The sequence below is a fragment of the Psittacula echo genome, assembly GCF_963264785.1.
Source record: "Psittacula echo genome assembly, chromosome: 16".
Taxonomy (NCBI): Eukaryota; Metazoa; Chordata; class Aves; order Psittaciformes; family Psittacidae; genus Psittacula; species Psittacula echo.
In genome coordinates, this window is record NC_137752.1 from 11,183,981 (window position 1) to 11,207,649 (window position 23,669).

The window sequence follows — 23,669 nt, forward strand, 5'->3', positions numbered from 1 at the left end:
GGAGCTCAAAAAGCCACAGGTTCTCTGCTGGCTCTGGCTCTAAGGCAATGCAAACTGTAGTGTGCCTGTTCCAACCACCTCAGACAGCTTCAGCCAAGCCATTTTACTCTCCATTGCTCCTGAGCAGCGGCTTGCCCACGGTTTATTACCGCATCCCTGCTCTGGGAAGGTAACTTCCCCTTAGATGCAATATCTGACAAATAACCGAGTTGTTTGCAATCCCCTGCCCACACGCGCTGCCATGCGGCTCCTGTTCCTTGCAACGGGAACTAAGTCTCCAAGCCAGTTTTACGAGTCCTGGTGATTAACTTTTGTGGGAACTGTGTCAGCTTCAAGGATAGCTGAATTGAACGCAGGGCTGGTTCACTTCAGTAGACTGTCCTTTGATGCCCCAGGAAAAGACTGAGACCCAGACTTGTGGCTCTGGGGTAATCAGCAATAAACTCCACTGGTCCCTCCACAGTACTAAGGCTGTGCTGCAGTTTCTGACACCACGTCTACCCCTTTTTAACTGCTCTAACAAGCACTTCACTGTGACAAATGAACACAGCACTTGCTCCCCAGAAAGGCTGTGTAATGAGGCAGAAGGAAGTGGACTTTCTTCCTTTCAGTTACTGAGAGGAGTTTCCACTGAGGTGATGTTTCATCAGACAAAATCTGCAAAGCAGAGGAATTCTTTTAAAAGGGAAATAATGAATCACTGGACAGTTTAAACATCAACCACCAAAGCCATGTCCACAAAGGACAAACGTAACATGTGCTGGCTTCTCTGAGCAGGAGCTAATCTGCAAAGCCATTTTCTTCATTTGCTACCAAACGATTTTCCCGGTGACAGAGAACAACCCAGCCTGTAACAGACAATCTGTAGCACCTTGCCACACTCAGTGACCAGACCTGCATAGAGGATCTGCTCCTCCCGGAGAGGCCGCTTCTCCCAATTCGAAAGTTGCTCTGTTTTATCTAGAGGTTTCCCCAGCACATACTGCACCAAGAGGCTGAGTCCTTTCTCTGGCTGCTTGACTCCTCTCCCCTCATCGCTCTGCTCCAGGGACAGGACATCGACCTCCCAGCCACCCTTCTTCCAGTCAATGGAGCGCTTCTGCAGCTGATGGGAAGAAAAAGATAGAAACCACCTGGTTAGAAACCAACTTCTGCATCTCCTGTTCCAGTGGGTGGGGCCATGCAGCAACCCTATCATCTTTATCTCTTGCCTGGCATATTGAATCCCTTGTCTCAGACAAGGGCTGGGATGGCATTAGATATATACGGCATCTGGTTATTTGTTTAACAGACACACTCGTTGGAAAGAAATCTGTTTCATAGCCAAGGAAGGGAAAAGAAGTGCAGTGTTGTAGAGCATTGCATCAGAGCAACCACAGCAGAGTGGAGCTGTGACTGGGACTTCTCAGAGGTCTGCAGGGTGCTCAGCAGTGCTGGAGGCCATTGGGCACCAATTCAGTAAGAGAACAGCAGCAGTAGTTCAGCACCTTTCTCCTCCTAGTTCCACTGAGAAAAGGCATTCCTGTGACACAGTGGGCGACTGCCCTTCTGCAGCTGCCACGTATCAGATTAAACTGAGCCAGTGGCTGTTGGCAGGTACCTCAGACCCTGCCGCACTTCCCAGGTTAAACTATCAGTCCCAAAGATCTGGGTTCACCCCAACCCACAGCCTTCAGCACACTCTATACATTTCACCCATGAAAATGGTTGAACTTCGTATTTCTGCAGACTGTTACAAACTGTGTGCAACCCCAGAGCAGAAACCCCTGTGCTGAATTCACCAGCAGCCCTCCTGCGAGCATTAACTCCAAAACATCTGCTCCAATACTCTTGGATACCAGAATTCCTACAAGAATTTACTCTTTATGACTTGTGCTCAGGCACCATCTCCTACCTGAATGGAGCTATGTCTCCATTTCAATTGCTCTTTCCTAGCTTTTATAAAGGCTATGAAACAGTTATATCAAGCTCTAACTTTTTAGTTGAAAACTAAATGCTTTGGTCTTTTTACAGGATCACATTACCCTCAACATCACAAGTCGAGGTCTGTTTTCTCATTAGGCATCTCCCTGCCAATACAGGATACAAAAAGACAATGCTGTGAATTCATGACAGTTATCTACAAGTAAATGCAGCAGACACAGTTTTCCATATCTTCATGTGTGCCTCCTTACTCGTTTGTCCACTGTGAGTAGGTCCACCACACCTTGGGCTTTCTTATCTGTGTCTTTCAAAGCAGACCACGTGGCTGCAAGGTTGCTAAGGTCTCCAGACATCCCATAACCTGGAGGAAAGAAAAGCCCAAATCACACAGGTAGGAAAACCCAGATCGTGGGGCTGATGCACTGCAGCTTTTTCTAGTTCAGAGCCACAGTGCTGACAATATCTGTATGAACTGGTGGAAAGACTGTTCAGACAGGGAGCAAGGCAGGCTCCTGACTCTCCTGTCCCTAAGAGATCTTGCAGATCTCTCCTTGATCTTGCAGATGAAGACTGGAACAGAAGAGGTGGATGAAAAATGTGGAGTTTAAAGACAACTTACTTGGAATCTGCTGTGTCAGTGAAAGGCAGTTTGGAATTTGCCCCTGAACTCCAGAATTAACAACTCCTGCCAAAAGCCTCCAAACAGGCTCTGAAGACAGGAATGGTAAACTGGAGAGCTCTGGTGTCCAGCACAGCAGCTTTGGGACAGGGCCAGCAAATCCAGAAGGCTCTGGATGGCAGACTTCCCTAGACCACTGGAGGCTGGGTGCAAGTCAGGTTTTAAGTGTGCAACTAGGACTATCCCAAGTTTGAGGGGGGATTCTATGATATCTGGGGTCTGACCTGAAATGGGAAGACATTTCTATCAATCCCCTGCTTCCTGGCATGGCAGTATTTGAATACCCAGGGTTACAAAAGCTGTTTCCATGATAAGTGAATTTAGAGAATGACAAATCCAAGAGGATCTAGGAATTGTACAAAATAAGCTGGATATTAAGATCTGAGGTGGGAGGAAGAGAAGCGCATTACCTAGTTTAGTGATGGATGCATCTGAATAGAGCATCTGGATGAAATGGGGAAGCTTCTCCTTCTCACCATCCACCTCAGCTTGCTGGAAGAGCCGGGGCAGGTCAAGCAGGAACACCTCATCCTTCAGAGCGATCTGAAGGAGGGAGACCCGGGGCTTCCCAACCATGCCAAAAGAAGGCCTCCACTCCATGTCAATGCCAACAACCTGTGCGGGCTGCAACACAGACAAAAGCTTCTTCACTTAGGGACTGTACACTTAGAATCCCAGACTCGTTTGTGTTGGAAGGGACCTTAAAGCTCATCCAGTTCCAACCCCTGCCACAAGCAGGGACACCTTCCACTGGAGCAGCTTGCTCCAAGCCCCTGTGTCCAACCTGGCCTTGAACACTGCCAGGGATGGGGCAGCCACAGCTTCTCTGGGCACCCTGTGCCAGTGTCCCACCACCCTCAGAGGAAAGAATTTCTTCCTCATATCCAACCTAAACATCCCTTGTTGAAGTTTGAAAGCAGCCTGGACAATCCTTGTCCAGAACATGAGCATTTCCTTTCCAACAACTGCAGCTCTTTGCTAGTGTGCAAACTTCTAGAGAGACAAGTAACTTCTATAGCACTTCCATAACTTTCTGAGTTACCCCTGCAGGGACCTTTCCTGGCACAACAATTCCCAATGTGTTGCCCAAATTGGACAAGCCTAAGGGAAGCAGCTGTTCTTGACTTGAGAAGGGAGACATTTCATGCCAGTGGCCCACATCCAACCCTGTGTCCCAGCCTGTTGTGGAGTTTCTGCTCCTTGACCCTGCAAAGTAAATACCAGAGTAACACTCACCTGCAGCACCTTTTCCCAGCACTGCAGCATCTCTTCCCATGTCTGCAGGAAGTGAATATTTGCCCGGGGAATGGGAAGTTGGTAATAGTCCTTCTTCTTACTCTCTTTATAATTATCTGCTTTAGTGGCTTCTTCAACTCTGCACAGAATCAGATGCAACAGCTTTAGGCCATGTAATGAGAGGAAATCCTGGACTGGAGGAAGATCAGAAGTCTTAAGCTCCTTATTTCCTCCCCTAGCCCTCCATTTCCCCATGGCACTCAACTCTCTCACCCTCTCTTTCCTCACTTCCCCTGCAATCTCAGTCTCTTTCATTGTCTCTCTTGATTCCTGTCACACAATGGCTCTGAACCCAAGACCTCACCACACACATGCACTGTGCCCACTGCAGAGAGCACCCAGTCTCAGACACTTGCTGGAGCCCAAGTCTGCAGCCCTGTCCTCAGTGTTCAGCTCTGCTTCCCAGAACTGACTCAACATGGATGACAAAGTTGGGCAGCTCTTTCCACGTCCAAAGATAACACATTTTAGGTTTACTGCTTTTTGCTGTAGAGGTTAACATGGAAGTCTGCTGGCTCCCACAGTGTAACAGAACAAAGTCAGGTCTGACCAGTGCTCTGTCCAGACGAGAGCTTCACACTTCCCCACAGCACAAACTGCCTCCATAAGACTCTCAGACTGCTCCACACTAAGGTCATGGCCAGCTAGGAATGAGTGAATCTGCCTCATCGTTTCATAGTGCAACCGCCTGGGAAGGCTTCACGGATCTCCCTGATGCCATCCAGCATCTCCTCCATCCCCTTCCCTGTGAAATGCCCACAACGGTTGCACAAGAACATTTGTCCTGCATTGCACAGGGATGAAATGAGGAAAGCTCAGAAACAGTTTCAAACCCACCTAGATTTAGAGGAAGACAGCCCCAGAGTGAGCCTGTGCTGCACCCTGCACTTAGCTTTCAGAGGGCACCATGACGCGAAAACCAGTATCTGTGATGGATACCCTGGGAATGTTGGGAGATGCAGGAATGAGCTAACTGACTTCCGATGGCAGGATCTTACACAGCACATTTTCTTTCCAAAGTGCAGCAGAGTCTCTTGCAGTGGCCCTGGAGCTGGGAGGTCAGCACATTGCTGGGGTGCCTCAGCCAGATGATGCAATCAGAGGAAAGAAATTAATGACAAATATCCAGCTATTTTGGACATATCACAGATTTCTGGATAGTCTCTTTCCCATAAAGATTTGAAATAGTTTATTGGTTGAGGAACTGTTTACTAACCTTCTGTTTAGGGGTCTGTGTGACTAAGTCTGTAGCACAGCAGCTTCCACTGTACAAACACTCTTTCCTGGGGGTTTGTGTGCATGGGGAAGTCAATATTTGTGTAAAGTATTTAATGAAGGGGTGCAGCCCCAGGTCTCCAGCAATATTCTCACCTGCAGAGCTCAGGAGCCACATGTGGTGTGAGCAGTGGCAGAGCTGATGTCATTTATACGCTGGAACCAACCTTGTTCTGTGCAATGTGAACATCCTTTCTGGGAACCTGCTGCTTTGTTAGCTCAAAAGATAAGGCAGGCAGACTGTCTGACTGGGTTCCATGGCTCTGCTGACTTGACGACAGCTACTACAGCAGGTGTAGGACTGGATGAGTAGAAGGGATTTACCCATCCAGCACAGCTCCTTGTGAGCAGCAGAGCACATCCCAGTCAGCATGCCTCCACTCCACCTGCACACAACACAGGATTCCCAGGGCACAGGGATGATGTGATGGTTTTTATCCTTTTAGATACACAGAGTCTGTGGCTAAATCACACTCCTGCTAACCAGCCCTTTGTGTTTTGAGGGATTACCCCTCATGCAAAACCCTTGCGGTTACCAGCTGGTGGTTGGTGCAGCTTTAGGAGGGAGGAAGACCGCAGCTCCAGCAGCGCACCAGAGCAAAGCAGAAGCATGTCCTAGACACGCAAGAGTTTCCTGTGCTCCAAGAAAGCCGTGTCCATCTGCAGCAGTAGCCTTTGCAGATGGTGTTTCGAGTGTCATTACATCTGTGTCACATTTCCTGAGGTTACATGAGGCTTGAACACAAACCAGTGCAGATCTACGTTATGGAAAGATCAGATCCATGAAGCTCAGCACACAAACTCTTCAAGGCCATCTGTGAGATCCTCCCAAAATCATCAGCATTAAACAATAATAATACACTGTTGTCTCATCCACCTTCTGTGTAATCCAGATCAGTCAAATTTATGCTCAAAATTTACAATTTTTAGTTATGAAAGATGCAGTTTTTGCAGCTCTTCCAGAAGAAGGAAATTTGCTGTGATTTTGAAGGCAGCAAACCTGATGTGAACCTGTTAGAGGAGGTAACCCACTCAGTGTCAGCCTTGGTCATCTTAAAATGGTCTCCTTGTCCCCTAGTGAGATACTGGTGTTAAGGAGGCAGCCAGTGACAGCTCCTAACTGCTGGCTGGAGTCTGTGCTTCTGGCATATGGCACCAGTAGGAAAGTTTTGCACTAAGAACATAGAGTAAAGGAAGCACCCACATCATCTCATTTAATGGCACGTTCTGCAGGAACAGAGGAAAGCCCCAGACCATGAGCATGGGCATGGGCATGCAACTCATGCAACAGCCACGGCGAGAGGAACACTGCCTCTGCTCTCACACCAAGAGCACAGGGCATAAAGTGTCCAGCTTGCTGCCCAGGGAGCCCTGATCATCACCTGCCTGCTGGCTTTATTCCTCCCCAAACAGGCAATGGATGGCGTCTTCATCAACTGCTCCTGGACACACAGTCAAGTGTAAATCAGGTTCAGATTTCAACCATATACACTGAGAAGTTCAGCTCCACACAGGAAGTTACTCCCTTGTATTACAGGGCTATGTTTGCAGGATGCTAAAGATACGGGATATCAGCTTCCACAGAGGAGTAAATAGTTACCTCGTGGGAGTGGTTAAGGATTTCCCACAAACTTTCCTCTAATCTCACCTGGCTTCTGAACTCGAAATGCCAATATCCAGGCTAAAAAAGTCCCAATACATTCCATGAGTGAGGGTGAAAGAGAGACCTCAGCAATGGCACCAAGTCTGAAAAAGTGGAGACTGAGATGAGCCCTTAGGCAGAAGCTCTTCCCTGTGAGGGTGCTGAGGCACTGGCCCAGGGTGCCCAGAGAAGCTGTGGCTGCCCCATCCCTGGCAGTGTTCAAGGCCAGGTTGGACACAGGGGCTTGGAGCAAGCTGCTCCAGTGGAAGGTGTCCCTGCCCGTGGCAGGGGTTGCAGCTGGATGAGCTTTAAGGTCCCTTCCAACCGAAACCATTCCATGATTCTATGATTCTAAGTCACATCAAACACAACACCTGGAATATGGTGTCTGATGTGTATGACAATGGAAGAATCCTAAAGAACCCCAAAATCACCACTGCTTTCTCTCTTCTGGTTTTGACAAAAGCCTGGACTCAACCTGAAACATGTCACTGCTGCTCGAATGACGGCGAGACTGTGAGAAGTGCTGCTTTCGAACCATGCAGCCCAGAGTTCTGCGTTTCCAGGGATAAGTCCTATTCTGTGCACAGAATCCAACTGGATGAATTCCTGCATATGAAATGCTGCTTGACTGTCGCAGGCCAGCGAGGTGACTGCCTGATTCCTTTGAACCCAAATGGCAGCCTGCAGGAGTGCAGGAGTTCAGCTCACAAAGATGTGTGGGCACAGAGCTGTGTGTTGATGGACCACCAGTGAGCCCTCAGCCAGCCCAGCTTCCAGCTCTGCACAGTCCTGGCTGAGATCCTAACAGGACCCTCATGCAGCACCATCTGCAGGCTCTGCAGCTCCCCAAGGCTTCAGCAGCCTGCAGATGTGCAGGCCTTTCTGCAGGGAAAATAAAAGGTTTTTTTCAGGGTGCCAAATGTGGCTATCTGAATAACCTGCTTAAACACCTCATGGACAGAGTCACCAAAGCATGGAGATACACCACCACTCACGTGAGCATAAATGTGAATTACTGGGGCTCAGAAATCACTTCCATTGAGACCTTTTTTCACACAGGACCTTTCTTCCTCCCTACAGCAGAGCTGAGCAGCTGCCTGGGACATTGGTCCATGGAAATCTTGGCCATTTCCTCAGAGACACAGCACAGAAGACCCAGAACCAAAACTACAAAGCCCCGCTACTCCTCCAGCTCTGGCCTGCTGTGGGGATCAGACACTGCTCCCAACACTTTAGGTGGCTTGTATGTGCCTCCTACATTTTCAGTCTCTTTCCAACTTCGCACAGCTTTACCTCCACCCAGCATGGAACCTGGCCACCCTCCTCCCTCCATCCTTCCCCTCTGCTCCTCCTCTACCAGCAGGTTCACAGAGATCCTTGACTGGGGCTGTTTGCATAGTTCTGTGCACTTGAAATCAAGGAGTTGTAAGAACCCTTTTCAATATAAGGAGTTTCCAATCCCTTTTTTTACCTCTGCCTTTGTACTGTTGCTTCAGGTCATGCCCCAGGAGGAAGCTCCCACTGGGAGAGGAACTGCAGCTCCTGCAGGCTGATGCGGTGCACACAACATGGGGGTCCCAGGGCAGGAGAGGAACCATGGCACTGGGTTATTGGGGTTGCAATAGAGAAAGAAAAGGGGACAGAGGCTAATCAGGGGGCTAAGGGCTTCTTAAGCTCACTTGGTAGATTTGTGCCAGTGAGTCTGTTATTATCCTAAATTCAATTAATGCAACTCTTCTGGGATCTGATCCCAAATGTCAAAAATTCCCATTACTTCTAAAAGCTTTGGATGAAGCAAAAATTACAGACTGGGATGAAAAATGGCTTCTGAGCTGTCAGAGGGAGAAAATAAGTGCATTAGAAAAATCTAAGGAACTTTAAAGTGATTTCCTTGGTTATAAGCCTCCTAAAAGGCATTAAAACAGATCACAGTACAGTGGGGATCAGAGAGTATAGAAAACTACAACAGATGCGTAATCAGCTCAGTAGAATAGACGGATACTCAAGTACTACACACATCGGCTCATTCGCACTGTTGATCTGGCAGAAGATGTCTGAAGACGCCCCTGCAGCACATAGCAATCTCATACAGCCTCTAAGTACTCAGGAGCGGGTTTAAAATGCACCTTCACAGACATTTCCAGGCTGATGAGAAACAAATGCAACACGCACATGGCTCAGATGTGATCTGAGTAAATCGAGGAAGATTCCGCAAAATCATCTCCCCAAGGGAGCATGATGGCAGGTTACTTTAAGCAAATATGCAGTCCTTGTATTATAAGCAATCTACATGGAAAAGGCATGAAACAGAGTATATACCTCTCTTGGATCTGAAGCTTTTGAAGCTCATCAGCCACTCTGCAAGGCAGCATCTCCTTGGGCAAATTGCAGTGTTGGGCCCATCTTGCTGCTGTGTTCAGATCACAGTAACTGGTGAGCAGCTGTATCAGGTGTCCCTGAAGCCATCGATTCTCTCCAACTGTGCTCTGAAAGGGGAATCAAGGGAGAAGGAAGACTGTCAGAGCAATTTCCACGATGGGTGTTTCTACCCTCAAGAAGACAGCATGCCCAGGGGTCCTGGACTAGTGCAGGAAGGAATGAGAATTCCCCCACTGCAGGAGTGGTGTTGTACAAACCCAGTTAGTGCTGCACTTATCTGCCAAGAGATGAAGAGCAGATACTTTAACTGAGAGCTCATCAGGATACCTGGGACCCCTTGTCAGCACAGCTCTGTGTGGCACAGAGAAGCAAGAGTAAAACAATACTATTTAGTATGACCGAAGACCAGTGTTTTATTTGCTCAGATTTATATTAAGCAAAATCAGAACCAGTGACTAACCAGACAGTAAAGGTGTTTGGGCTCATTATGCAGGTAATTCATACAATCCCAGCCTGGTTTGTGTTGGAAGGGACCTTAAAGCTCATCCAGCTCCAACCCCTGCCACGGGCAGGGACACCTTCCACTGGAGCAGCTTGCTCCAAGCCCCTGTGTCCAACCTGGCCTTGAACACTGCCAGGGATGGGGCAGCCACAGCTTCTCTGGGCACCCTGGGCCAGCGCCTCAGCACCCTCACAGGGAAGAGCTTCTGCCTAAGAGCTCATCTCAGTCTCCCCTCTGGCAGGTTAAAGCCATTCCCCTTGGCCTGTCCCTACAGGCCCTTGTCCCAAGCCCCTCTCCAGGTTTCCTGCAGCCCCTTTAGGCACTGGAGCTGCTCTCAGGTCTCCCCTTCAGGAGCCTTCTCTTCTCCAGGCTGCCCCAGCCCAGCTCTCTCAACCTGGCTCCAGAGCAGAGCTGCTCCAGCCCTCGCAGCATCTCCATGGCCTCCTCTGCACTCGCTCCAACAGCTCCACGTCCCTCTTGTGCTGCTGCCCCAGAGCTGGATTAGGACTGCAGGGGGGGTCTCCCCAGAGCACAGCAGAGGGGCAGGATCCCCTCCCTGAGCTGCTGCTCACGCTCTGCAGGTGCAGCCCAGCACACACAAAGGGTTCGGGGCTCAAATGCACACTGAAGCGCATCCAGTCTCCCCCAGCCTGTGTTTGTGCTTGTCCCAGAGCCCCTCAGTCAGCTGAGCAGTTCACTCCTCTCACCAGAGTGATTTACACATGGATCTACCTTAGAAGTACATATTGCCAAGAGTACTTAATTGCCAAAACAAGTTGAAGCTGCATGGAGGATCAGGATCTGGACGCACATGTAACGATATGACCATACTGCTGCAGGCACCACCACCAAGTATTTTTCAGCGTGGTAAAATGCTCAGGTACGCACTGAAAGCCCATCCCCACCCTCCACACACACCCCTGCCCCCTCTCTCTCCTTCACTGCCACCACGCAGCGCTTGCAGGGCCAGAGGCTGCTCCCAGGGACCCCAGGCACCTTCCTCTTCCTCCCTGCGTGTACAAACACAGGCGGGCTGGGTGGGAGGCTGGGGCCACGGGGCCTCATTCCTCACATTCCTTCAGTAACCAGAAGGTGAGAAGTTGTCTTCAAAGCAGACACCCTGCACAGGGATCAGGAAACAAACCTGCTGATGGCCCCAAGGGGAAAGGGAAGGAAAAAGGAAAGCACAAAAGGAGTGACCCACCCCAGAGAGACACAGGAGGGGGTAGAGGCTTGGAAGAAAAGCCATGGAGAAATCCGGCATCCCAGGGAGTGCAAGAAGCCAGCCTGGTCCTAAAAACTGCAGCCTCAGCACAAAATCTGCAGCCCTGTGCCTATGCCAAATGCCAATCCACATTTCTTCTCATGGATATAGGGGGGAATATTGTTACTGCTGCTCCTAAGAAGCTGGTGGCTCAGCAAGGAGCTGGTGTCAGCAGGATGGGGGTCCAGCAGTTAACCACAGGCTCATTTATGGGGAGAAGCAGGAAAGGGAACAGAGCGAAGGGGCAGAGCAGGGCAGGACAAGCTCTCCTGGTAACACTGCATTTCCTCCTGAATCTCTCCTCCTGGCCATGCCAGCCCTCATGCATGTGCATCTCTATCATTTCTGCCTCATGCAGCCGAGCTCAGCCAAGCACGTAACACATGCAGGGGCTTTGAACCACTCCTGCTGTGTCTGCCAAGCCACTTTGCAGAGTCCTTCCCCAAAAGAATGTATTTCTTATTAACACCCCAGAGCAATTCCCTTTTGTAGCTTCCCCTGTGTCCATCCTGTTGTCTTTCTGCCTTTTTTCTAGAACACAAACTCTTTGGGTTGGATCTCTCTTCAGTTCACCCTGAGTAAATGCTTCATAAATCTCCTGGCAGATCAGTCCTGGCAATAATGAGGTGCAGATTGCTATTTTTTTCTCTTTTTAATTTTAATGATAACCGATTTATTCTTTCAGCTACAGACCCAGCTCTGGACAGAAGGTCACCCGCCCCAGAGGTATCCCATCTTGCACTCTGAAATGGAAAATAGCTTTGTTTGCTTTTTACTGACAAAAACCCCAACATTGCTCTAAAGGGAAAAGGCTTCCACCGCAACAGCTCTGCAAGCAGCAGGAATGTGGAAACTCTGGCCCCGGAAGATGTGGGCACAGATGCAGAGAGAAATGTTTCACTGGGGATGACATTTCATGGGTTTTGCTGTCAGTAAATGAACACTTTTCAAGAGGAAACCAGCAGAGTTGTTCTGATCCCACCAGTGACAGCTCCGAGCAGGACAAGATGATATTTAACGTGAGGCTTGGTTACGTCCCTCTGTGAATGTTCTTTAATCCATAGGTGCACACAAAAACTCCTGACACCAACAATGAGCCATGATTAAAGCTTTCCAAAATGAAAGCTGCAGATTACCTACCCGTAAATCCTGTTCCTCCCCAGCCAAATGCTTCACAAAGCTCACAACAACCAGTGCAGAGCGAGCTGAGGAATGTCCTGATCTTAACCCACAGCATCAGCAATCCCGCTATTGTTATCGATCATTTTGGATATATATATATCCAATAGCCAGTGTCTCCTTTGGAAGCCACCCCAGATTACTTCTATCCGTATGTGTTAAGTTGCATGTGGATACAACTCTCTGCTTTCCCTCAATAACCTTTACCAGAGAGTGAAGTTATTCACACCAGTGACACTGGCTATTTGCAGAGTCAGGTTTTCATTTAAGTTTTGAATGTCTTGGCCAATTTCCCCTGTTTTCAAGTGCTTCCAGAATCAGCAACAACAAAAAAATCCTGTTAGCGCAGAGAAAATGTCAACCAGAATATTTCAGAGCCAGCAACTTTCAAAGAGGAAAAGGAACCTGGCCTTTGAAAGGACAAAACCACTGTAAGGACTGGAGGACACCAACAGCATTTTTAAACTCACTGTGGTGACACCTCTGTTTATAGATTCTTGGATTTCACAGATCATAGAATGGTTTGGGTTGGAAAGGAGCTTAAGATCATCAAGTTCCAACCTCCATTTCATCGCTACTTTATGTTATTTGTGCTTGAGATTTCTGTTTTGAAGTTCTCATCATTTGCACTCCATGGAGAGATGCTGCAGTAGCACATCACCATTAGTATGTCATTGAAGGGAAGTCCTTTGTGCATGACATCAGAGCTGGGACTCTTTGCACCAGCTCAGACCAGGGTCATAGCCTGTTCCGTGGGAGAAGGGGGATCTTGACTTGTGGATATCCTACATGGGCGGCACTTGGATAAGAGATGCCAATTTTAGCCAACTTTACAAAGGTTTCTTGTGAAAGCCACTCACCCACGGCCAATGCATAAAGAGAAGCATGAGAAAGCCGTGCCTGCTCACCACTGGAGCTGTTCTCTCACAGGCACTGCCTGCTCAGATGCACTAATTTATGAACTGAAGAACAAAATAGGCTCCATTCAAATCCCAGAAGACTGACTTTCAGATAGCAATCAGTGCGTCACTGACAGAGCCACACTTCAGTGTTCTGGAGGCCATTACCACATCAATGGTGGGGAAGTGGTCTTTCTTCTCTCTCAACAAAGCTTTGGCAATGTGGCTTCCTAGGGCATGTTCACACCACCTAGCTTCAGCTTTGTGAATCAGGAGACTCAGCTTCCCAGTCTCCAGATGCAATCAGCTCTTCCAAAAGGCAATTCAGAGGAGTCTAACTTATGATATCACTTGAACCAATCAAGGCAAAGGCAGCTCTTAAAGCCAACTTGTTACTGTAGTGGGGCTCCTCACACGGAGCTTTTTGTTCCTGGGCAACCTGAATGAAGCCGTGAGCTTGTGATGAGCAGCCAGGACAATATTGTGTAACGAGATGCATCTGGCTCTGTTTTTTCTCTCCGTACTCACTCAATCCCACCAGCATAATTTCTCATTCAGAAGTCCAGGCACTGCTACCAAAGGGCAGGCAGAAGACAAGAAATGTATGTCTTGTGTGTTAAACATTGCCTGGCCAACGCACATCCAGCTGTGCTTCATCAGAAGCGTGAGGGGAGTGATGACTCCCCTCTCTCCTGCACTTGTGAGACCACACCAGGAGACACGGGGCCTAGACTTGGTACCTCAGTGTAAAATTGATGCTGAAAAGAGGTGCTGGGGCCCTAAACACAAAAGGGACATGGAACTGCTCAAGCAAGTCCAGAGGAGGCCATGAAGATGCTCCAAGGGCTGGAGCAGCTCTGCTCTGGAGACAGTCTCAGAAAGCTGGGCTGGTTCAGCCTAGGGAAGGCTAAATTGGGGCATATGGGGGATTATAATCACTCTCTTCAATTTTATCATGGGGGATCATAGAGAACATGGAGTCAGATCCTTCCAGAAATACAAGCCAGGTCTAAAGGAGAAGAAAGGTGACTTTGAGAGTGGCTAAACACTGCATCAGCTCCAGAGGGGCTGTGGAACCAGGCAGGGCCCTGCAACACCTTGTCTGACTAAGTTGGCCCTACTTTGAGCAGGAGAGCAAAAAGGGACCTCCACATGCTCCTTCAAGTGAAGTGAGCCTTTGATTCTGTGACCAGCACTACTGTGCACTGCTCAGCACCAAGACTCGTCCCCACACAGGCGGCTTCTTGCAGTGACTGCTGCTTTCAAGTTCCAAGCACCTCCCGGGCAAAGAACACCCAAGATCTCATCTACCAGAATACAGGATGGTCCTGATCATGCCCAACGATGCTACACAGAGATCCAAACACACTTCCCGCAGTGGGAGTCTTTCCAAACTTCTGTCAGGCACCCTCCAAGGGAAGTAATTCATCTTCACCAGATGAAGTCATCATGTCTCCAAAATCTGCTCACACTACTACAGATGAGAGAAGGTGTACAGCAGAGATAGAGAACAAACTCTGCTTCCAAAGCAGGCTGAGCCATTTTCCTAAACACAGCATTGGACATCCTTCATACAACCTTCCCCCGACGCACAGAGCCACTGTCTGCTGGCAATGGCTCCACCTCACAGCACGATACTTCCTGCACACAGTATTTGACTTCAGTGGATCTGACATGATCATTGCTGTGCCCAGCTCTGAAGGCCTCAGGACAGGAAAGGCAAGGACCTGTTGGAGAGGATCCAGAGGAGTGGCACAAAAATGTTCATATGGATGGAGCACCTCTGCTGTGAGGAACGGCTGAGAGAGCTGGGGTTGTTCAGCCTGGAGAAAAGGAGACTCCAGGGAGACCTTACTGTGGCCTTTCAGTACTTAAAAGGGGCCTATAAGAAAGTTGGGGAGAGACTTTTCAGCAGGGCCTGTTGCAACAGGACAAGGGGTGATGGGTTTAAAAGAGGGAGATTAAGGCTGGGTATGAGGAAGAAATTCTTTACCATGAGGGTGGTGAAGCACTGGCACAGGTTGCCCAGAGAGGTGGTGGATGCCCCATCCCTGGAGACATCCCAGGCCAGGCTGGATGTGGTTCTGAGCAACCTGATGTAGCTGAAGATGTCCCTGCTCATTGCAGGGGGGTGGACTGCATGAGCTTTGAAGGTCCCTTCCAACCCAAACTGTTCTGTGATTTTGTGACTACCAGATCTCACTTCAGTGGCTGACCATGACATGATGTCAATGTTTCTTGGCTGGAGAAGTCACAAGCCTGGACATAAACTGAGGTTTGATGGAGAAGGTGTGATACAACATTGTTCTTAACTGCCCAGGTGAACCGTCAGGCACACAATGCATCAGGACATGGGTGGATTTAGTACAGTGTACACGATACACCTGTAAGATGGCAAAGCTCAGCACTGGCACTGAACCACATCACATACGCTGCCACTGAGCCACATCACCCACCCATGTGCAAACGCAGCCACTTAAACACTGTCCTGGAAAATTCAGCTCTTCCTGTCTGATGTGGCAGAGCTGCTGTGCCTGAGAATAGCACTAGCGAGGGGATCCCCTCATCCCTCTGCTCCTCGCTGGGGGTGTTGGTACCCGTCAGCCACTGCCACCTGCCCTCAGGCTCACAGATGAAGTCCATGGTTGTGTTTAGCAGTGTAGGTGTAGCCTGACCCTTTGGGGACTTTCCCAGTGGGAAGATCAGAACTTTCCTTTTTATTTTAACCCACAATTAACTCATTTTCCTCAACTACATCCTGTAACAACTCCAGGAACGCTGATACACAACATCAGGGTGCCTTCACCTGCAATACTTGTTCTCTCCACTGCTTGTCCAGGGAATGTCGTATGTGTATGTCTTTAATGAGCTATGGAGTCAGGCTAACCAGATTACAATAACCTTTGTCTGGAGAGAGAAATTAACTGCATGCCATCCATGACACCAAAAATATAGTTCCTTAACAAACAGACCAAGGGCACTTTACCCTACTTGCTTCCTAAGATACTTCTTTTTCCTTCCCGTCAGTGTGAAGCCTGTCCCGAGGGTCTGTGTTTCTCCCTGGAATCCCTTTCTCACAATCGCTGCAGAGGAGCCTTCTGAATTTCAACCTAACCGTGGCCCCAGAGCTGTTGGATATTATTCATCCCAGGGATCAGCAAAGGACCAAGGACTTGTTCTGAATACATAAGCCACACAGTTTTGACATGCTTCCAGATTTCTCACACCTCTTGGTCCCACGATGGCAGGCTGGAGATATTTTCTGGGAGCATTCCAGCACTTGGCAAGACTGAAGATGAATGAGGATGGGGAAATTGGCCAAACTGTTTCAGTGCACAAAGTAGTATGTTACTTATCACAGTAGATGCTTTGTCTAAGTCCAATACACAGTGCATTGAAGACAAACTGGCAACCCTTATCTTCCCAATGTATTCTGAAGTAGCATTTATCTGCCCGCCTTTTGTCATTATGTCACACACACACAAGTGTCCCTGTAGTAAATGGCAAACTGTGCTCTCCAGCTTAGGAAAGTGAGGGCTCCCTGCACATGAGGTGACCTGCACTGCTGCTGAGGGGCACTGCGCCTCTCCAGGTTTCTTCAATCATACCACAAGGTCCGTCTGCAGGATCTCCACTCCAGCTACAAATACACAGCCAGGGACCGCAGCGGCAGCCACACGCTGACAGAGCCTGACACCAGCGTGGGGACAGGACCAGGGAACGACAGGGCTGTTCACTATGGGACCCTGCGAGCTGCCCATGTGTGAAGAGGAAGAGCCTGCAGGAATGAAACCACGACACTGAGTCTCCACTACTGCTGTGAACTCGACAGGTTACATGTCTGTCAGGATGGACATGGGCTGGAGCCACCACACCACCTTCCTGTTTGTTGTGGATAGCTCGAATCCTCACCCTAACGAGCTAAACCAGTACAGCAATTAACTCAACCAGGCACTGAATTCAATGTTCCCATACCCAGTCACTACCTGGTGAGAATTCGTAAGCTCCATATTCCTTTCCAAAATGCTGTGGGATTCCAGTACATTGACTCCCCAGCAGGGCAGGAGGATTTACTGCTCAGGTCCAGCCTGTGTCAGCTCCCAACAACCAATGCAGCCTTCAGGAGGAAGGATCTGCAGATGGGGGAAGAGTCTCAGAAACCTCTTTCTTGTTCTCTCCCTGCTTACACACTCCCCGCTCAGGTCAAGTTCCAAGTTAGGAGGCCAAGCAGCAAAGCAGGAATCTCCTATTACTTGGTGCTGGCTCCATATTCTTTTACCAGCTTTCTACAGGGGTCCTCCTAGAGCAGGATGCATCGTTACTCTGCCGCCACTGATTCCTGATGCACATCAATTCATCTCAGATCTGCATTTTCTCATGGAAATAGCTGCACGACAGACTGCATCAAAGCTGCATCAAAGAACACCAGGTTCTCACCTCTATCACTACCTTAATTAAAAGGCCTGTAAGCTCAAAGTGGAATTAAGTTAAAATCTCCTGTGTTTATTGACAAAGAACAGAAGCAGCAAGCCAATTTCTTTGCTTTTTTTTTAACCCAGCCCTGACTTTCACTGATCTACAAGAAACCTGGAGAGGGGCTTTGGACAAGGGCCTGCAGGGACAGGCCAAGGGGAATGGCTTGAACCTGCCCGAGGGGAGACTGAGATGAGCTCTTAGGCAGAAGCTCTTCCCTGTGAGGGTGCTGAGGCGCTGGCCCAGGGTGCCCAGAGAAGCTGTGGCTGCCCCATCCCTGGCAGTGCTCAAGGCCAGGTTGGACACAGGGGCTTGGAGCAAGCTGCTCCAGTGGAAGGGGTCCCTGCCTGTAGCAGGAGCTGGAACTGGATGAGCTTTAAGGTCCTTTCCAACCCAAACCAGTCTGGGATTCTATGATTCTATTCATCAGACTTTCTAGGTCTCTGCTGCTGCTTCACTTCTAGGCTGGTTTCTGAGAGCTCATGACCTGCCATTGGAAGCCCTTCTCCAGGCTGTGCTGGAACTTCCCACTGATGCTCACCATGGGCCATGTCATTCATCTTCCTGAGCCTCACTGTGCCTTTTGTCCACACCTCACATTCTCCCTGGCTCCACTCTGCTTATGGATCTTTTCCAGCTCAGGTCTGCTTCAGAATGCTTAGGAACTTGGGTTTAGGTTCTTTTCTCTCTAAGTACATGCTAATGTGGCATTCCCAGCAGGGGACATTTTTTCTCCTTAGGAAAGTCTTCAAAGTGAATAAGCAAAAATCTTGACAATGGAAATCCTCACTCAGGAGCATGAACTCTTCCCATCATCAGTCTACGAAAAATAGATGCCCACAGGAAAAACATGGGTTACCACTTACTTCTCTTTTGCCAAGCACAAACCTCACTGGCTCACAGCCAAAGCAAGAATGAAGTATCTTCCCAGGATCTTTACCAAAAGCAAAGCTTGGCAGTAGATTTTTCTCTCCTTTAATCTCTTTTGGTACATTTAAACTCCTGGTGCTTTTTGTTCTGAAGGAGAAATGCTTGAGAGGGTTGACTGAATGAACTCTGCAATTCACACCCTGGCAAATTGGACTGATTTCCTAAATCCATAATTACAACATTCCTCAGAGATATGCATTCTTTCAGCACGAACAAGGGAAGATTAGCTTCCTGTTTCTTCCCACTTACATGACTTCTCCGTCAAGAGGCACTTTTTTCATTCTAAACAACCCTCTGTTTATGTGGTTCTCCTCTTGGCAGGGAACTGGTGAACTAATCTTGCCTAAAGTATAAGACAGCCAAACTATCAATTGCAAATAGCCCGACTATCTTTGTGCAAGGCAGCTGATTTGCACAGGCCTTTAGAATCCAGTATGTATCCATGGAAGCACTCAGGCACCGATCGATTACAGGGGCTTTAAATAATCTGGGATGATTCTTGAATAACCAGATAGTTTTACTGCTGCCTGGATAAGAACATGAGAGTGCATCTGTGAATATGTGCGAGGCTTAAGGCTTCAGTACAACTGGGCAAATGTAGCCCCCTGCATCTGCACATCCCCAAGGATGCAGAAACTATCATGGGGCATGAGTGTCATGGTGTCTCATGCCACAGACCTGCGAACAAGAGTTGTCTCCCACTTGCAAACAGAATATGTGCAGAAGCCTGGTTTTCCTCCTCTCCTGCTAACACAGGAAGCAGGCAAGCTCCATGTCCCATCCTCTTCTTGGCCTTTCTCTGTTTCTGCTGCAGAAGCCAAGGTCAGTGCTCTGGGTAGGGCTCCCTGTGTCTTGAAGTAAAATAAACATGAGGATTTGCTTTTAAGTGAAGCTGTCCCAGTTTTTCCTTTGTGATATTCAATCCTATAGCTGATGCAGTTTGGAGTCAGTAACAGGTATCCTGGAAATGACTATATTAGACTCCTGGATGTAGCTCTTAAGAACCTTGTACATACTCCATGTTCCTATAAGGTTCTGGATGACAGTTCTTCACACATTGCTTCCTACTCCTAAGATACTTCTCCCATTTGGCTGAATTAAACACACCACCAGGGCACATCAGTGGAGTCTAACAGCTTGCTGATGCTCTTAACTCTTTAATCTAATACTGACCTCTTAACCTGCAGCCATAAGCCAATTAGCCTTTTTTTTATACCATACCAAATCTCTTTCTGATGAAGTTGTGCTGTCAAATGAATGCATGCTAGTGACAGAAATGCAATTACACTGCTTAGCAGCAACCTAGCCCTGCCTGGCTGCACGGGATTAGGGTCAGAAAGCATCTCTAACATACCAACACCATTTAAAGGAGATTTTTTTCTCCCCATGTGTTCTCTACAGTTTCGTCTCTTCACTCTCCAGAACTTAATATAGGCACATAAAGGCTATTTGGCCACAGCTTTTAAAACTGAAGTCCTGTGCTTTCACTGCCAGTCCCTCAGCAAAGCAGAAGGCAGACACGCGGCTCCCATAAGCTTCTGCTGAATCCCCAGAACTTGGCCCTGTAAATCCCTACTTAGGGTGAGCTGATTTTCCAAAGTTCTTGAGCAAACCCATCTTCCACCAGTCCAGGGCAATTTTCTGGCTGACTTTTTAAGATGTTTTTGACAATGTGGTAGGCAGGATGGAAACCAGCAGCAAGTCTTCTTGGCTTCTTTGTACCCACTGTAAATTCCACCAGAATTCACTAGTATGTTTGTGCTCAACCACAATTCATGTATCTAGACATGGCTGCATTTGTTACAACTACAACTACCATAATTAACATCAGGCACACCAGGTCTTATGGAAAATAATCCTCTCTAAGCCAAGCAGGAGGCACATTTACATTTAACTGTATAGCTCATCCTTGATAGACTCTTCTTTAGATAATCAGGCATGGAGCACACTGCATGACTGCCTTTTCCCATGTATTTTCCCCCCAACAGCTGGGGGTTTGTTAAATGAGAAGTTCCCATTTCTTTGAGCCCAACAGTGCTAACTTCATTAGTACAGATGCATGTTTTACTGCTCTATCCAGGAGGCAGAACGTAACTGAAGAATTACGTTATGCTTTTCCTGAGCCAGTCACAGATGTGCCTGTTTTCTGCATCAGCCCTATCAGTGAGGCCTTTTGCTTTGCAACTCTGCTCTTATTTCAGCTATCAGTAAATATATGACACCATTTACAAACTGAACTGCAATACAGAAGGAAATCTATACTTTGCTGCTACTTTTATTGTCCAGTTTTCCATGGTTTAATATTCCCTTAGGTACAATATACTTTAACATCACATTGTGTCTGTACGTTCTTCTCAGAGACCTCCAACAAGAACAGTAAATCTAAAGAAAAAGGCACAGGGCAAAAGCAGAGGCATTGCCAAAACACTCCCATCAGCACTGAGCTTCTGGTCAATCCCTGAACAGAGGACAAAATGCAGGAAGAGGAATGAAAGGAGCAATGGGAGCAACGAGTGGACACTGGGGAAAGAAGAGCTGCCAGTTCTCAACTAATAGAAAGCAAATCCTGCAATCCTGGCTTCACAAGACAGACACCAGACCTTGAACCTGTCACTGGTCCAGGTCTAAATTCCATCTATTTTGCAAAAGGGGGGAAAAAATACCAAATAAAAACTTCTCTTTTTTAAACAGCAGCTGTTCGGAAGCTGCTTAAAGCTGTGGAAAGACAAACACAATTCTTTTGCAGATACTTTTGCAGGCAAACTGCAGGCAAAGAGAAGCTGAGAGCAGCTCCTGCATGTTCACCCACACACCCATACTCAGAGCTACCTGGCTCCAGTGGGACTGCTCCTCAGCTCAGGCACCCTGTTGCAGCAACACCAGTAGAACCATGAACATTTATTTCAGCTGATGATTCATTCCTGAGACTTTAAGGGCCAGAAGTAACAAAATCAATCACCCGCTGGTTGTAATTTCCTGCTAAAAAAGAGGCCATAAATACTAGCAAGGGACTCACACAACGCCTGGTTAAATGAGGTTTGGTTTCTACCTTCCAGGAAAACAGCCAGTCGAGATTTGACGTCTGAGTGATGAAATCCATTATATCCCTGACTAAACAGTTCACTCAAACACAGAGAGAAAGATAATTTGACATGCAGACTTCTCCCCAAAGACATGTCATTTATTAATCACCTCCTGAATATCATTCCCATTTGCATTGCACACATTGCTTCATTCCCTACAGACACCAAGTTCCTCGCGCTACAGGGATGTGGCTGTACTCAAAACAATCTTGAGGCAATTTAAAGGTTTGCCTAAACTGGGGAGTCCCTGGGAAGGACGCTCCATGTGGATAGCTGCAAAGTGGCCTATTTAACCTCTTGTCCTTATTACAGATTCCCCAGAGCTGGATTAACTGGCCAGGTGTTCTGGCCACAAACACTATAAACAGTAATTGCGTTCTGCCCTCTGAATTCCTCTTAAAAATTACCTCCTTGAGCACAACAACTATTGCATTTGATTGCAGAGGTGGTTCCATTTTCACTGAGGTCAAACTGGTCCTGTACAAACAGAGCACGTGAGGATTTTGGGAATTTTGCCAGTCAGAAACTCATTGGTTAAATAAAGAAGATGACAACAACTCCTTGCTGCGGTGTCAGATAATTTAAACCTATTAAGGGCCAGGAATTGTCAAAGCTTTTCCAATGTGTTACACATAAAGGAGGGCATTTTGCTTTTCTGCCTTCTGTTTGGGCAGATTTCTGACTATTACTGAATATTATCTGTAAAGTAGCATAACAACCCCAGAATGTCAGTGGAACTGGAGTTACACACTTGCTACGTGTTACCAGCATCTCCCCCCGAGTCACCAGCGCAGGAGCTGGCACAGTGCTTGATTTTCATGGTCAGAATCTTAAAATAAGTCCGTTATCTCATTGTCACAGCTGGAGGAGGAGAAGAGATTAACTGCTGCTGCCTCTCCCAGCGCTGGGCGCGCTGAACAGCTGGCTCCAGGGCTCAGCTCCTGCCTTCTCTTGCAAGACGAGAGCAGACAGCTCCAAAACAGGGGCCTAAAGAAGAGCAAGAGCCACTTCTCCAGGTGTTGTACCCCGGGATCCTTCTCTCTGTGCACAGGCAGGGTGTTTCCAACCATTACCTGGCAGAGGGCTGCTGAGGGGTCACAGCTCATGATGAGGCCCCAAACCCAAGTACCATCCTCCCAAGCAACAGCACTTTTTCTAAGCAATTGTAGAACAATTTAAGATTTCCACATTTGAGGAATAAAGGGTTTCCCCGTGCAAACACCAGCACGGAAGGTTTGATTTAGCAACAAAAGGCCTTTTGGCTCAAGGTCAGCAGAAGTGGAAGCACCACTTCACCACCTCACTGTCTCAGGCATGTTGCAAAGCAGCTGATCAGGACACTGACAGTCCTAAATCAACTCATTGGTTTTAACCTCCCCGACACTGATTCTAGTTATTGCCCCAAAGGCAGCTGTGCACCATTACCCTGTTCAGCTCCACAGGAAAAGGAATTTCAAGGCAAGAAGTCCAAATAAAGGCATGGACCAAAGTACCCTGAGGTAACATTTAAACTGTTCTGGTTAGCTCTGCTTCAGTCAAACTATTCCCTGCAAAAATACTCTGGATGTTAAAATCATCGAGCAAGTGTTTGCCTTCTGGGCTGTAACTGTTCAGAAATACCCATAATATTCTGTTATTTCCCCTGCACAACTGCTCCAACCTTTCCTCATCAAGTTGAGACTGTCTCCTGTGTGTGGCATCAGGACCTCAGAGCTTCCCAGGCAGTGCTCTCCTTGCACTGACAGGCACAGTGCCCATGAGGAACGGACCAGACCTGAAGGGGTGTGGGAGTCCTCTGGCACTAACCACACAATCATGGAATGGTTTGGGTTGAAGGGATCTTAAAGCTCATCCTTAAACCTCCCACTAGAGCAGGTTGCTCCAACCCCCATCCAACCTGGCCTTCATCAACGAATAACCTTAATCAACCAAAATGAGCCTAAAAGGGCACAATTGCAAGATCACCCCCGAAATACCAGTGAGAACACTGCATGCTAAAAGCAGTGCAGCAAAGTACCAGGCCCTCCTGTTCCCAAGCCCTCTGTTAAACTAGGATCACCAAAACACATGTGTATGGTGCTATCTGAGATGTCCTCAGGCACCATAGAATCATAGAATTGTTGGGGTTGGAAAGGACCAGCT

The 23,669-nt window shown here is 48.0% G+C and overlaps 1 protein-coding gene across 1 annotated transcript in view; it reads right to left on the reverse strand.

Annotated features, from left to right (window-relative positions):
• The window catches only part of EXD3 (exonuclease 3'-5' domain containing 3), a gene marked incomplete at both ends in the record, with an annotated part of 193,874 nt that overhangs the window by 137,219 nt on the left and 32,986 nt on the right, over positions 1-23,669 (reverse strand). The window contains 5 exons of the mRNA XM_080630557.1: positions 895-1,105; positions 2,175-2,284; positions 3,013-3,226; positions 3,839-3,977; positions 9,138-9,304. Coding sequence (XP_080486683.1) covers positions 895-1,105; positions 2,175-2,284; positions 3,013-3,226; positions 3,839-3,977; positions 9,138-9,304 — 841 coding nt within the window. The remainder of the gene's footprint in view (positions 1-894; positions 1,106-2,174; positions 2,285-3,012; positions 3,227-3,838; positions 3,978-9,137; positions 9,305-23,669) is intronic.